General features: G+C 31.9%; 1 protein-coding gene across 5 annotated transcripts in view; it reads right to left on the reverse strand.

Moving 5' to 3' along the window:
* The window catches only part of rad50 (DNA repair protein rad50), a 37,681-nt gene that overhangs the window by 20,405 nt on the left and 818 nt on the right, over nucleotides 1-16,458 (reverse strand). Inside the window, exons 1-10 of one of the 5 annotated variants that reach the window (XM_014435668.3) lie at nucleotides 15,952-16,069; nucleotides 15,633-15,757; nucleotides 8,534-8,680; nucleotides 8,316-8,431; nucleotides 8,123-8,235; nucleotides 7,872-8,024; nucleotides 5,443-5,632; nucleotides 3,489-3,682; nucleotides 2,225-2,481; nucleotides 667-806 (exon numbers count right to left, since the gene is read on the reverse strand). In XM_014435668.3, the coding sequence (XP_014291154.1) occupies nucleotides 667-806; nucleotides 2,225-2,481; nucleotides 3,489-3,682; nucleotides 5,443-5,632; nucleotides 7,872-8,024; nucleotides 8,123-8,235; nucleotides 8,316-8,431; nucleotides 8,534-8,680; nucleotides 15,633-15,665 (1,343 nt within the window). In that variant the 5' untranslated portion in view covers nucleotides 15,666-15,757; nucleotides 15,952-16,069. Of the gene's footprint in view, nucleotides 1-666; nucleotides 807-2,224; nucleotides 2,482-3,488; nucleotides 3,683-5,442; nucleotides 5,633-7,871; nucleotides 8,025-8,122; nucleotides 8,236-8,315; nucleotides 8,432-8,533; nucleotides 8,681-8,758; nucleotides 9,157-15,632; nucleotides 15,864-15,951; nucleotides 16,070-16,458 lie in introns of those variants that run through there. The other 4 variants (XM_014435667.3, XM_014435666.3, XM_014435669.3 and 1 more) reach the window with 4 other exon arrangements.

Genomic DNA, 16,458 nt, shown 5'->3' on the forward strand with positions numbered 1-16,458 from the left:
TTTTCTAGGATTTTGCCCATAATGGGCAGTAGCGAAATAGGACGGTGAGGACCTAAAATCAAAACCATATAGAAGAGTTGTACTGGACACTTTCCTAACAGCACAATCATAACTAAAAGCCAAATGGGTCCTCAAAGAGTACTAGGGCCATAATCACCGAGAATGAGTTTCCTTGGCTGATAAAAAAAAAAAATAACTTCCTCTTGTTCAGAATTCATTTTGGCAGGAATGTGATTGTGGAGCCAACACAGTATAAGATTATGGTACTAAGATGAAGGGGATGAAGAATACAGTGAACATTAGGAAGATTGCAATTGCTATAGGCAAAAATAAGAACAATGAAACCGGAAGATAGAAGTAGGTACAGATAGAGGAAATGGTAGGAAATAACCCAGATCCTGATGCAGGCAAAAAACAAGGAAGCAAAGGACTGTTTACAAAAAAAAAATGAGAATCTAACATTTTTATTTTTCTACACCTATTAGATATCAATCATCAGGAGTCGAGAATGCAATAAAATAAATTATCTTCTGAATGATAAAAATAAATAACTTGTTAGGAAAATTATAAAACATGCAATTAAATATCAGTTGTCTACTGAATTTCTTTAAGGTTAAATGAAAGAAAATGTACCATAGATAAATTGATAGTAAAGTAATATTCTACCTATTTCTTTCAGCCTCAGCAGATTTAATATCATCTTCAAGTTTTTCTACATTAGTGTTTTTCAAAACAATATCCAGTTCATTTTTCACTCGGTCGATTTTTGTTTCCAATTGGCTAAGGAGTTGAGTTGACTGATCAACCTGTACAGTTTTATAAAGTTTAAATTCAATGTAATTTATTATAAATAAATTAACTGATAATTCAAAAAAACAGAACAAGAAAGAATTGTACAAATCAGTTTGTGGATTTTATATTCAGGAAATGAACAAAAGAACATATACAGGAGAACCTAATACAATTCAATTCATGTGGAACCCATTTTTTCCTAATACAATTCAATTCATGTGGAACCCATTTTTTCATCTTTTGAATCTTTCCCATGACTTTCAAAACATATTTAGATTTCTTCTCATTTAATTGATCAGTGAGTTTTCATAGTATTTGAGCATCATCAGCACACAGCATTTGCTGAACACTTTTCAAGTGGTCTTCCACATTTTTAATTTTCACTTTAAAATTGCCACTTTTGAATTATTTATTATTTTTTTTTTTGTATATTCTGAAATCGTAGTTTACAGGCACAAAATTCAATATTTTCAACATGATTAGAAACTAGGCTATTGTATGCAATTTGTATTGTGAGTCTTTATCAGATGTCAAAGCAAAATAATGATACTAATGAAATGGTTTAACAATAACTACTTTGACAGCTAGTATCATCCATGGATAAATGCCAATTTCATATTTACATTCCTATTAGTAGTTCTGTGATCAGTAGACCTCGTGAAAAAATATAAAATCTGATTTTGTTTCCTCTTTATAATTCATACCACTCATAAAAAAACAAAACAATTAATAACTCAATAAATAGAAATTCTTACACATGTTGTTTTAAATTCCTTGAAGGAATAGAATATTCATGTCAAATTTGAAGAAAATTTAACAACATATTTGGTCGTAACTACAAAGCATTCAGGTGCAGATTAATATACATGTAAAGATTCTCTCTCAAATAAAGCAGATGAATGTTGATCACTTACTTCTGCAGTTTCTAATTGCCTTTTAGCAGCTTCTTTAGTTCTAGTAGTTGCTAATTTCCGTTATAAGAGGCATTATGAAAAGGGCTCAATAATTAAAAAAAATAAACATTGGATATTGTCTTGATAAATAAGATGACTGTTATTATATATGTTAAATTAATACTAAAAAAAATTCACGAACACAGGGACATTAAAATGAATTCCATTTTAAATTGGAACTAAAAGATGAAATTCCCTACACATATATCATTTTTCATTAATGAAGATAATTGAACAATCCATTTGGACATAATTACCTAAAAACATACCTGATCAATTGTATCTTAGATTAACTACAATCAGCCAATAAAATATTATGAAGAATGAAAATGTCTTATGGTATCTAACCTAAATTCAAAATCCATTCAGAACTATCAAAACACCATAACCATAAGTTATAACAATTATATCAAAAATTTAAATCATACATTGATTATTTAAAAACACAATTAAATAATTTAAAAAAATATCTAAATTACATCAGAAATATCAGATTTGATTTTCTGTAAATCAGTTCTGGTCTGCCTTATGGTAGAACGTTTGTTCTCTATGCTCTGTTCCAGCTTTGAGCGAGACTCCCTGGTGTTATCTATTTCAGATTGAAGTTTTGATATGGCTGTCCTTTGCTCCTTTTCCAGCTCTTTAATGCTGTCTTTCTTTTTCGAAATCTCCTCATCAACCAAGACCATGATTCGATCCGCTTCTCGACCCTGAGTGAGTTCAGAAAATGATGTATCTATAAGGGAAAGATAAAAATAAGTTACTAAAATATACAAGAACATATACATATTAGACACAGAAAGCTTAAACTAAATGTAGTGAGTCAGTAAATGTGGAATTATTTACATAATAACATAAAATAAATTCAGTTACTCATTGGTTAGACACTATTAATTGTGGCACGGAAGAGTTGTTTACAATTACACTGTTTCTATCGAAATAAGTCTATAATGCTAATAATACTAGCAGTGTTTAATAGATAGATCATTTACTTTATTGAAGCAATATATAATAACATCCAAGGTAAAGGGCAAGCCTGGGATGTTACAGCAACTTTTCGACAAAAATAATCTTAAAGGGATTGGCACTTTATATCATTGATTACAAACAATTTTCTTAAAAACCGTTCTAACAATTTTAATTAAACTCATTATATCAATGTAATAGTTGCAATGAAATAGTTTTAATATCAGGAAGGTATTAAAATTTAATTAATCAGATAGGGCTCAAATGCTGAATTTAAAAGATGGCTTCCTCTAATGTAACTTTAATTTTATTTATTTGAAATAATTAACCTTACTTAATTGTGTGCTATGAAAGAATTTGATAATAACTAAAGGAGACCAATTTATCCATTTTGAAAACAAATTTAAGGAAACAAGAGCAGTAATATAGAAATGTTCCACCATATAGAAATGTATGTAAAACCAAGATACCGATGTAGAGAAGCTCTTTGGATAGTTGAAGTCTCTCAAAAATAAGAAAAATTGCAAAATAAACAAATCAAGACAATTTTTTTAATTATACAATAAAAAATTTCCAAGATATTGATAATTAACAGCAAGGAATGAAACACTGTTCTCTCCCTTATGCACCTATTTGCTGACCAGCAACGTGCATTTTCCTTCTCATTATAGCCCCTTGAACAGGAAAAAAAGATAATCCATGATCTGTGGATAATGGAAATGCACACCTCGTCTCATCAATGTCTAGTCTATAAGATTTACAAAAATAAATATTTACTTATGCACAATTCATTTGAAAGTTTTAGAAGAGAAGCATTTCGCCTATCAATCAGTTCTTTGTGATTTTCAAAATCACGCATAAGTTGACCAATTTTCATCTTTTCAGTTCCAATTAACTGCTGGTTTCTTTCTATTTCTTTTGCAACATCTTCTCCTTCTTTCTCGAGTGTTTCAAGTTTAGACTCTTTCTTCCTGAAAAAGTTTAATAAACTATTAAGCCATATTGAAAACAGAACATACACATCACACACACAAAAAAAATTAAATAACCATATAACCCTAAGCACAAAAAAATTAATAATATAGCACAATTTAAAAATAAAAATAATTTATTTTATCTCCTAACTGTAGAACATGAACAACACTAAGAGGCAAAACAAATTGTGAATTTTTTCTTCAACATGACTTTCCTCAAATTTGGCACTGAAAATGTTGGGAAAATTAAGATTGAAGTATTGGTAAAATATATATATATAGTTTTCACTATATTTATATTCTAGAAGCAGTGCAACTCTAGCTTATTTTATAGTACTGAGTTAAAAGTATTCTCAAAAGTTATGTCCAGACCACATGTGGCATTCCATTTATGATTTTTGAGGTGGGAAAATGTTTAAATTGTAGTTAAATACAGAATCTAAAAATAAAATTTTCCTTTTATTGGCTAAATATTTCTTTTGTACAAAAAAATTGTATATTCATTAGCATGTCATTGCATCATTGTCCTCTCTGGGCATTATCTTCTCAACTTCAAGATTTTGTAGAAAGCCTTTTTTAGTGAAAAACTTACAAAATCAGTTATTCTGGCATAGCTCAGGGTTACATCAGTACATTCAAATATGTTGATTCTGAATATGAAACCAGATTGGTTACAATATTAAAACAAAAATATCAATGATATTAGCACGATATTTTAGTCCATTACTAATTAAGAGAGATAGTTGACCGTGGATGATTTGTACGGGGAGAAGGTGGTTGGGGGTGCGGTCAAAATGAAACACAAATAAGTTGATGTGACTTATTTAATCATGCCAACATTTCAGCTAGAGTTTCTAGTCTTCAACAAGGCTAAGAACACAACAAGATAACAACCAATTAATATAGAAAATAAAAAAAAATAAAAAAAAGACCTTTTTTATTATCTATATTAATTAGTTGTTATCTTGTAGTTTTCTTAGCCCTGATAAAGGAAAGAAACTCTAGCCGAAACGTTGGCACGATTAAATAAGTCACATCAACTTATTTGTGTTTCATTTTAGTCCATTACCTTCATGGACCTGTCTACTTGTTTTTTTAATTTTCAGTTAAAGCTGTATATTTGCCACATTTTACATATGCTTCTCAGCTGCCCAAAACACCGACTTACCTCTCGATACACCAAATGGGTTCAGTGAGTGTGATCATTAACTGAGAGGTAAATGCTCAAACAATCTGCTTTAAGCTCCTGACTTTATTTTAGAAGTGAGTAATCAAATCAATTTTTCTTTATTTCTCATCATTTTGACTATCCACAGAGCAGTTTGCATTTCTAAAACAACTTTTTGGAAAGCATTTAAACAAAATAGGATATTTTAGGAAATCCTGTGTTTCATGGTCTTACCCATGATGAAACTCACTGTCTCTCTTTGTGAAAATGACCCATATCCTTGACAATTAGTTTATCATTAAATACAGACATGAAATACATAATATTTTATGCACAAAAAATCATTAAAAAATTAAACAAAAAACTCGATGTGATGACTACAACTACCTAATTACTTGAATTTATAATAATAATTTATAATACCTCAAGCACACTCAGATTCGTAGAATCTAAATACCTCAAGCTTTAATAAGCTTGTAATAATGGTGTGGTATTTCAAATGTTATAACATTGTAATGTGAATGGCACACAATAAGCCTTATAGGTAGCTGTACCTTTAGCCAAATAAAAAACAAAACAAACTAATTACTTGAGTTCGTGGCTGAAATTTCGGATAGTATCTTTCAACTCATCGGTAGTCCCTTTGAATTCAATAGTAATATTTTTCCTATATTCACTTATGGAGTTTTTTACTGCTCCTAATCTCGCCTTTTCTTTCTCACATTCTATGTGTAAAGAACTAATTTTATCTTCAAGTTCTGCAAGCTCTTTCAATCTGTCTGTAACAAGAATCATTTTAGAATTAATTTTTAGTTATTAGAGTCCAATTTTGATAATCTAACGAACTTAAAACATAAAATAGTCGGATAAATAAATATTTCAGAGTACTGACTACACCATTCAAACAATGTCAAATAAGAAATTAAAGTGAAAATAGTGCAAAGCTGAATTTGTTTTCTTAATTCTTTTTTATTAAGAAAACATAATAACCATTACAGAACTTCATTCACAGTAACTGACAAACATGTAACAAAAAAAAAAAAAAACCTTTCCCATTTTTCACTCTTATCTCCCTACTGTTCTACAGTTACTGCAGGTCAAACTGTTCTACCTTTAGATATAACATGTTTGTTGAATTACTGAACGTGTCAGATTAATGTCGCACTATCAAGATTGTACTGTACAAATATTAAGTTAAACTAATAAATAGTTCAGGAATAAATATAAAAACACAAATATGAAATAATGATAATTGAATGACTTAATTTGATCAAATTAGTCATTAAATAATGAAGCTGGATAGTTCGATTGCTGAGAATGTGGAGAGACAAGCTAAGAGCATGAGGCTAGGGTGTTCAAAGTTGAGTAAAATTGTATTCCATCTTTAATATGAAGAAACAAAGTTTGAGTGAATTTCTGTGTATGTAATCCATTAAGTGGAATTATAAAAAATATTTGAAATCTTTTTTAGATTAAAAAAAAATAATTCAAAAACTAACCACTTTACCAAAAACATGATTATATTGGAGTATTAAATTCTGCCTCAATGATTACCAAACCATAGAATTCAAACAATAGTTATAACCAAAAGGGTAAGTTAAATATTACATATTGAGGTGTAGACAGTTGACCGTAGATTAATGCTTGGAGAAGTTTGTCGGGGGGTGCGGTCAGCAAAGAACAACATAAATAAACAAACCATATTTATTTATTTTATGCCGACGTTTCGACCTGAGTTTCAGGTCTTCATCAGGGGTTGTAGCGTAGAAGGAAGGTTTGTAATTGCAACCGGTTATTACCTACAAGCAGTTACAAACCTTCTTTCTATGCCACAACCCCTGATGAAGACCTGAAACTCAGGTCGAAACATCGGCATAAAATAAATAAATATGGTTTGTTTGTTTATGTTGTTCTTTGCTGACCGCACCCCCCGACAAACTTCTCCAAGAAGTAAATATTACATAATTTTCAGATGTTTGGATATTTATCATTTTGTAAACTTTGCACTTCAACAGCAGCCTTATGATCAGTCCAATCATAAAAACACACAGCATAATGATAGTAGATAATCTAAATTTTTAGTCTACAATCGCAAGCAAAGTTTTCTCGTTCATTAAAATGTTTAGGTTGTATTAAATAATATTATAGGCAGCGGATGAGAATGGTGTTTGATGGGTATCTTCATTTATAATAAATGTTACTATGCCTAAAGAACGATTTCTGTCAACTGAGAATCTAATTACCTTGTTGAGTGTGAGTAGCTCAGGATTAAAGACAGAAAAAAAAATGTAGATTCGCTAATTGTTACTTGTTGTAGCTGAAAGTTCTGGCTGTTTTTATAATAAGTATGTTGGTAATGTAACAACAAAGCTTCAAATTTTATGTGACAGGGAAGACGATGACAAACTTGAAGCCGTAAAAGTCAATGGGTAGAAAGCTATAAAATATAATTAACATGTACAACTCTCTTGGGTAACTTCTTCAACAAGAAGGGACTATCAAGACTCATCGCACCAGTAAAAACTCTAAAGAAAATGATTGACAACAGCCAATTAGTAAAAAAAAAAATCACCCCTGCTATCTTGTCGTAGTCAGGTTAAACATCAAAGGTTAAATTACTTGGTGATGCTGGTTGATGCACCCATAGAGCCATTATCACCAAAATACTCGGAGGAAAAAGCCCTTACAATAACTGCCAACTTCAACAAATCACATTACTGAAGGGCAAATGTACATACTTATTTTTGCTGACTTTTTTTTACAAATTAAATAAAAAGTAAAAATATAGATTAATTTTTTATTATATCTTTATTTTTCAGGTTTTGCACAATTTGTTATTTAACATGCATTAATCATGATGATATACTTCTATCTCCAAAAACTCATTTGTTTCCTTAGAGAACTACTCTCCAACGGACAAACAGAAATTTCCGTTCATATAAAAAATTCTTTCGATAACTAAATTAAAGCATCTAATTGATTAATATGTAGAGTTTAACAACCATCTAAACAACTTACTTTGAACAGGGAGCAGTTTAACTTTAATGCAAGCTATATCATCATTATGCTTAGAAATCTTTAATTCTACATCTGTCATCTTAGCTCTTTTTTCTCCAGCTTCTTTTTTATATTCTTTCAAATAATGTAGATCTATTTTCATTGTTTTCATATCTAAACACCAATATCAATAGCCAAATAAATGTTCAGAAAAACAACCTTCATAACAACAAATGTAATTAACATAAATACTAAAAATACTTTCATACAACCTTCTAAGAGCGATTTTCTCAAGTCTCTAATATGAGATAAGCACTTGTTATAATGCTCAGCACCAAATATTGCATCGAACCTTTTCTTAACTTCATTATCCTTGTCTAGTGGCCTATGACAATGCAAATCGATAATTTGACAAATCTAAATTTCTTTATATCAATCATGAGAGAAAATTAAATTTGGTATTACCAATTTGATTCTTCCTGATGGCAAAGAAGTACATTGCTCAGAATTGCTTTAGATACGCCTAGAGCAATACTCATTTCTGAGTCCACATCAGCACATTTATGAGATATTGAAACCCACTGAAAAACAAATTCCCTGTGTAAGCCAATTTAGCTGAAGTTTATAAAATGCAATAAACACAAATGACCAGGAATTTTGAAACTAATAATTATATATACAACCTGACCATTTCGATCCAATCTATTAATTGTTTGGTCCAAGGTTTTAAATTCTGATTTTTTTTGTTTTTGAGTTGCTGTCATAAGTCTAAGAACACTCATTACTTCTCCCTTAACATCTCGTAACTTCAGATTAATTTGGGCTTTAGTCTGAAAATTAAGTAATCTAGATAAATACTAACTTTGAAACATGAATGTGGTCATACATTTTTTCATATTAATTTTTACCTCAGCAAAAGGTGTAAGCTTTGGGTCATGTACCCAACCTGACCCTCTGCTAGTAGAAGGTGGAACTTCGCCACAACAAGCAAATTTGAGGGCTTCAATGATTGTGGTTTTACCACAACCATTTTCTCCAAGAATCAATGTTAATGGAGAAGAGAATTTAATAATACCCTTTTCTTCTGGGCTGGGTCCAAAACTACGTACGCCAGATATTGTCAATTTATCGAAACAAGACATATTAACTAAAACAATGAATTTCTGCCTAAATCAACAACCATTCCTTCGAATAACAATAATAATATTATTCGACAACTAAAAATTGTCTAACGAATAACTGGGACCCGCCAAAAGACGATCAAGATACGGCGTTCAATGTAAGGTGGAAATGAACATTGGAGGAAGGAGTATAATGGAGATTATAAACTGTCAGAACAAGTGAAGCAAATATGGCAGTCTTTATGGGGCTCCGAAGATGAGTCCTACGACAAATCAAAGTTTGTTTGTTTAAAGGCGTAAAACCTTTTGGTCATGAACGCCTAACCAGCTCAAAGCTCTGAAATAGTTTTACTATGAAACTGGTTGATAAATTTTTTTTTCAATATCCTAGTGACAGTTATATTTATACATCCTGATGTTATATGTTATCTTTCTTCTCGAAATAAAACTCAATCCAGCCAGGTCGGAATTGAACCAGCGTCGCAGTGAACTCGATCTTGCTAAGGTGACACTATAACACGGCATCCACTTCATGCAACAAGGGCTTCTTAAAGAATTACATTAATTAACAATACTGATTCGTTCGATTAATGATTTTCGTCACCTTTGCCTCTCACTGCCGGAGCAAACCTGTCAACGCCTTTGGCTTTGGGCAGCGTACTGTGAAACCCCAAAAGTGGTGTTATAGTATATAAGGATATTTGTAGGGCCCCAGATGTGATGGAGTTGATCACGCTATTTTATAATATTCAACTATAGCAAGTTAAGGATTTATTTTCTGAATAGGAAGTCTAAGGAAGCAGATAAGTTAGAGGTTCGGATACGTGGGTACATACTGAAGGATATACTGACGTAGTGACACGACAATTTAATTCATTCAATAAAATACAATTTAAGGGATTATTGAAAAATAAGGTTTATCTCATTGTATGGTGATCCCATATACTTCCAAGCGCATTGTGGGTCCGAACAAAGAAACAATATAGTAGAAGCTGAGCGCAGTTTGTATCATACTGTCATTAAGTGGGTATTTATTACAAGGGCAGGACCAACATTTTTGAAAATATATCACCTTACATTTTTTTTTAAATATTCACCTTACATTACTTAAATTCATTTTTGAGTTCTTTCAAGTAAAGAAAATATTGTGCATTATTTTCTGTAAAAAAAAAGGTTTGATTTTTACCTGAAATATATTTCTAAAATATGAACTCTAACTCTTTACCTTCAATAGTTCTCGAGATAAGGTTTTTTTAAAAGCAGCATTGCTTTTCAAATAACGAAAAATAAATATTTTGTGAATTAATTTTAATGAATATCATGGAAACTGTTTCTTCTACGAAGCTAAACGTTATCAACTACTTTATAGAAAATTCAATAACATTTTGCAAATTCATAGAAACTGCTACTATTTTCCGATTGAGAGATATGAGAGAGGTGTACATTATACATTGGAGTAGTAATTTCCACCATATATGTCAGCATAAATTCACAAAATATTGATTTGGAAAAAAAAAATGTTGCTTTTTGAACAACTGTATCTCTGGAACAATTGTTTACGTTCAATTAAGTACATAAGTTCTTTCACGGATAACAGTTTAAAAAATTTATATACTTTTCATTAAAATATTCAAAAATTGGAATGAAATAACCTCATTTCTCCTCCCCCTAGGCTTATTCACTCCTACCGACTGCCAATGTTGGAGTATTGAGGATTGGTGGACTCAAGTATGATGATATAAAGGACTTAAAAATCTCAGTTACTACGCAGGCCGATCAATCCTTTGAAAACGCTGAGAGACCAAAGTCTATAAAGAAAAGGGCTCAGAAACAGGACGAGCTTATTGAGAAATTGTTGTTGGAAAACAATAATTTAAAAACACATATTTATGAGACGATTCTATTACGACGATTCTCCGATAGTGGTTTGTTGCTTATTCCATGGTATTCAAATCGGAAAACAGTAAATGTACTCTCTTCCTTGATGTCAACTCAAATATCCTTTTCTACACACTCCCAATCCTCTTTTTTTACCCCAATAATAAACTTCATCCATTCCTCACTGTGTTACATACTCTCCTTTAGTCCTACATGACCAATATCCTAACTTCCTGCCATAACTCTACCTCCCAATCCCTTCCAGCACATTATGGGGAATTCCTGGATTATTTCCTCCAAAATTCTAACCACACCATAGCTGTCTCAGAAACGTGACTTAAACGCAATATCCTGACTTCCTCTATCTCCCTCCCAACTATACCCTTCTTCATCATGACCAAATGGACCCTATGGATGGGTTGCTCTATATGTTCATAACAATCTGAGGGTTAAAATCCTACTGAATTCTTCTTCCTTTAACACCCCCCATTTGGAATATATCTTTGTGCAACTTACTTCAAGCTCCTTTTCCCTCCTCTGCCATTTACCGCCCACCTCGAGTCCATTTTGATGATACATTTGAATCCTTCTTCCTTCCATACATTCCTCTCTTCCAAAATGTTATAATCACAGACGATCTCAACACCAACCTTCTCACAAACTCCCCAGATCGATCATACCTAATGGACCTAATTTTGTCCCTAGACCTTTATATCGTTCCCTACCAATCCACACATCATACCCAGTCCACTGATGCCTGGCTTGATGTATTTATCACCAATTCTCCAGAGAGCCTTGCGTCCTCCTTCCAAATTCCTGTGTCCTTTCTTTCCTCCCATGACCTTATCAAAATTTCTTACAATGTTCTCACTCTCAGGCTTACACCAAAGAAAATTAGTAGGCAAAATCTTGATTCCTTAACCATAAAAAACATTGGTCCTTATCTTGATGAATTTTCCTGAACCTATCTATTCACTTTCATCCATTAACGATAAGGTTGAATACCTATCCTCGAATCTCCTTAAATTCCTAAACCAACATGCTCCTCTTAAAACCCGAAGCTTCAAACGTTCTCCGGCTCCCTGGATCAATCAATCTCAAATCTTTCTTTGCTGCTCCTCCTCCTTCAACAATCTTATGCGATCTTTCCTCTTTTCTCATCCCCGAAATCCTATTGGATACCAATAACTTTTATTTCTTAAATGTTTCCCCAGATGATTTTAAGTTCAGACTAATGATTACGGCCCAGACCATATTTCTGTAAAGGTTATCAAACTTTGTCACCCCACCTTTCTGCACATTTATAACTTCTCCCTTCAAAATTCCATTTCTTCTAAAGCCTGGAAGAAAGTCCTGGTGCGAACATTATACCTTCTCCTTCTTCATTTTCTGTCTTTCGGCCAATATCCATTTTATCCAATCTAGCCAAGCCACTAGAAAGATTAGTCCACTCCCAACTTAGTAAGTTTCTCGAACAAAAGCTCTCCTTAATCCTTTCCAATCCAGTTTTCGCTCTCAAAATTCCACGCAATCCGGTTTATTGAAAATATTCCGAGACCTCCAATCCGCTATAGACAATCATCATATATCAATTTTAGTTCTTTTTGATTTTTTTAAAGCATTTGACTCAGTTAACAATAAGATCCTCCTCAGTTAACTTCATTACCTTTCCATGTTAAATAGTGGTTCACACACACAATACCACCTATATGCAGATGATCTTCAAATTTATCTATCCCTCCGATATGCTTGAGTCCATCCAAAAGATACTAGAAGATATTGATGGTATTAACGCTTGGGCGTTAAGCAATGATTTGAACCTAAATGCTGAAAAAACCAAAGCCATTCTTATTGGCGCCTCCTTCATTCCCTCCCTTACTATTCCCTACTCTCCCTTAACAACCAACTGATTCACTTCTACCCTACAATAAAAAATGATGGAGTCACCTTTGACCAACATCTCTTCTGAAATAATAATAATAAATTAGGGTTTTTGTTGATAAAATGCAATAAGGGTTGTAAAATGGAGGGGAAAGAAAAAAAAAAAGGGAATAAAATGAAAAGGTTGTATTTAGTTTGTAGACAGATATTAATTGTAAAATAATACTGTGGGAAAAAAAAAAAAATGTTAGCTGTCTATTATATTTATCATATCAAAAAAATGTAATTTATAAATTTATATATGTCCGATGACGGATTGATCAGTATGCTGTGTAATGTAGCAACCCGATGTATTTGGGCAGCATGATTGAATAAATTTCTTTCTCTGTGTTCCTAAATCACACGAAAATCCGTAACTGTACTTAAACAATTCCAAAGATTTCGTAATTCCATTCCTCAGAACACCCGTCAACTCCTAGGTTCTTCTCTCATCTTCCCCCACTTCAACTACGGTTCCTTGGTCTATGGAGGGCTATCTGAAGGTGTAGAGTTGAAGCTGAAGATACTCATGAATTGTTTTGTAAGATTTATCTTTGAGTTGCCAAGGCGCTCCCAAGTCTTCCGCTGGTACACCGAATTGAAGTGGCGATACCTCATTGGTGTTTTCCTATTCCAAGTTCTTAAAATCAAAAAACCTACCTATATCCTTGATCTCCTCACTCTTCGTTCATCCATCCATTCATTAAACACCAGATCCCAACCGACTGATTTATATATGCCCTCCTATAGAACCACCTTCTTCAGCAAATCCTTTGTCATACCTGCAACCTCCTTCTGAAACTCTCTCCCCATCTCCATTCGCCAATCCTCATCTATTCTTTCCTTTACACAACACCTATTTCTTCACTTATTGCATAACCAAACCTCCACATCATAGTAAACAATATAGTTCAGCATATATTAACAGTATAAATAGTAGTTAAGCCAAGATCTCAATGTAATTTCATTTTGCTTACAGGAACACTTTTAAATGCTTGCCAGACAAAAATCATAATATATAAACCATGTATTTATTCTTAGGGGACGGACATATGTCCCAGAATAATTTTTTTTTTTTATTTCATTTTAATTACCATTTGTATAATATTTACAAAATTTTCCCTTGTATTAAAACATAAAAAACGTTCTTTTAACTCTAAATTCAAAAACATCCTCCTACTACCTTTAAACAAAAACAACTGTAGGAAGATAGTCCAGGAAACTGTCAATGGAGGTACAAAATAGTAAACTCAAGTAAGACTAACAATTATTGATGTAAAACAAAAAATTATTTATTCATTTAATCATTCCTTTCATTTGTTTATTTGCCTTCTTCTTCACATATTAATCAATAGTCAACCATTAAAACCTCATAATAAATCTTTTTTTTTCATTCTTATTTGGCTAAAATTTATTACTTCCCAAACTAAATTAAAAAATAATTTTAAAATTACCTAATTATTAATAACTCCTATAACACTATGAGTATATTAGGTTTTTCCCTTTACTATCACATTTTTCACCTTCACCTATTGTACATTAGTTTAGAATTAGACTTACATTGTTTTTCATTACATTTTGTAGGATTTCCTATGAAACTAATATTATTTTCAAAATGGAATCGTTCAGTTATTTTTAAACTTATTTAGGAGTTCAGCATATGTTGTATATTTCCTGAGTTTGTTTTTTAATTTATTGCATTATTCAGTTATTGTTGTGGCTAGGGAGAGGGTATACATTTAAATGTTTTATTTAGTTTTTATTCCCTTCAAAAGAGAAGAATCATGCCTAAAAGGCAAACTTTCACTGAAGAAGAGAAGTTTCATATTTGATGCTACCTTTAAGATTGAGCAACAACATAGGTAAAGAGTTGAAGATACCTCACTCTATTATATCTTGAATTGGAAAAATAGGGACTCAATGCAAGAACTTACAAAAAAAAAAAAAAAAGGAGGATTCCTTAAAAATTAAGAAACACTCTATCACTTCACCCACAAAGAAATCAATGAACTGTTCTAAAGAAGCTTCTCTCCTGCATGCTAAAGCGAATAATTTATTGAAATGTATTCCACATAGTACTTTTTGATCTTTGAAAAAAAGAAATTTCTAGAAGATGGATTCAAACATATTGTTCTAGTCATAACATTGCTTTTAAAAAAATTAACAACAAACCTGTTGGAGCTTCTTTAGCAGCATCTGAAGACAGGTTAATCAAAATTTTTACTTCAATTCCAGAAGGCTATAGTGATAATCGCATCAATAAAGCTAATCTGACAGCTTAATGTTATAAGCTCTGGTTTATTTTATAAAATAAATTAAATTCAGTAATTTACTGGTGTATGTCAGCAATAATTGATTGTGCAAATAAACTTTTTCATATTTATAAGATCTATGAATTAAAACTGGTTATAACAACAATTGGAAATAATGACAGAACATGTCTGGTCCCTTGGAAGTTGTTATAAACAACTGTTTGTAAGTATTTTTATTAGCAGGTCATAAAAATCAATATTTAAATCATGAGAAAATTGAGAAAGAAAACAATGTAAAAGATATATTGAAAAGTTTAAAAATATGTAAGTAAAATAACATAAATAAAGAACTAAAATATTGTTATATAAGCCAAAAGGGATAATAAAACTAATGTTTTAAGGATAAAAATGAGTTAGCACTAATAGGATGGTTAAAAGTTAATATAATAATTAAGGAAATAAAGTGGAAAGGATTTGAAGATAAGAAGGGGGGAAAAATACTCATAATAAGACAAAGCATATCAAAAGTTGCTGAAAATATAGCGAAGTGTGGGAAAAATTCCTCCTTCTCTATTTCAAATTTTTGCTCCTGTAAAATCATCTTTTTTTACTTTAGGTAAATGTATCCTTCCAAGAACATTCATTTTGTTTTCTTCATCTTCTTTTCCACTGAGGGTTTGAACATTCCATGCACAATTCTCAAATCCTTAAGGCTGGTTTCACAAAGAAGTAGGCCCTATAAATTGGAGGATATTTCTTCTCAATCAATGATTATTCTTAAATAGAGAAAATTATTTCATTGCGGCACAACACACATACTACTGATCAGCCAAATTTTTTACCTGGAACAGAAAAAATAGTACCGGAGTGGTCCACAAGACTGATCCAATATAATGTCCTACACATTTTGGAAAGGCCACTACAGTATACCTGCTCTTGTGTGAACCAAACTTCATCAACATTTCCCCTCATTTCCAATTATTCAGTTCAGTTCCACGGCTAATACTGTTCTGAATGAAAGTACTTCTATACTGGTGATTGGTTGAGTAGACAATTTCTGAAACCCCAGGACAGCAGGTTTACTGGAGATTTCACATTGGCAAGTAGAATGACTTTATCTCCTACGGGAGTTGATCCTAAGATACATTAGGCCGTTTTTAGCCAAGGGAGTTACAGCATCAACTTTGACTGCCTCGTGACTACAGTGGGACCGGTTCAAATCAAGCCTGGAGGAGTTGACTTTTATTTCATGGCAGTTGCATGAAATTGAAAACTTGACTCTCTCCCTTCCCATCATAGTTAGAATAGGTTGGTTACCTTATTCTCTACCTATTTATGTTGGTTACCTCTATACCAATTACCTATCCCCCCTCCCATATGGCAGAAATGACTAGGAAGGGGGTCATATAGAAAAAATAATGATCCTAGGATGTGCAC

The sequence above is a fragment of the Halyomorpha halys genome, unplaced genomic scaffold, assembly GCF_000696795.3.
Source record: "Halyomorpha halys isolate HHAL.00 unplaced genomic scaffold, Hhal_1.1 Scaffold1644.1, whole genome shotgun sequence".
Classification (NCBI taxonomy): domain Eukaryota; kingdom Metazoa; phylum Arthropoda; class Insecta; order Hemiptera; family Pentatomidae; genus Halyomorpha; species Halyomorpha halys.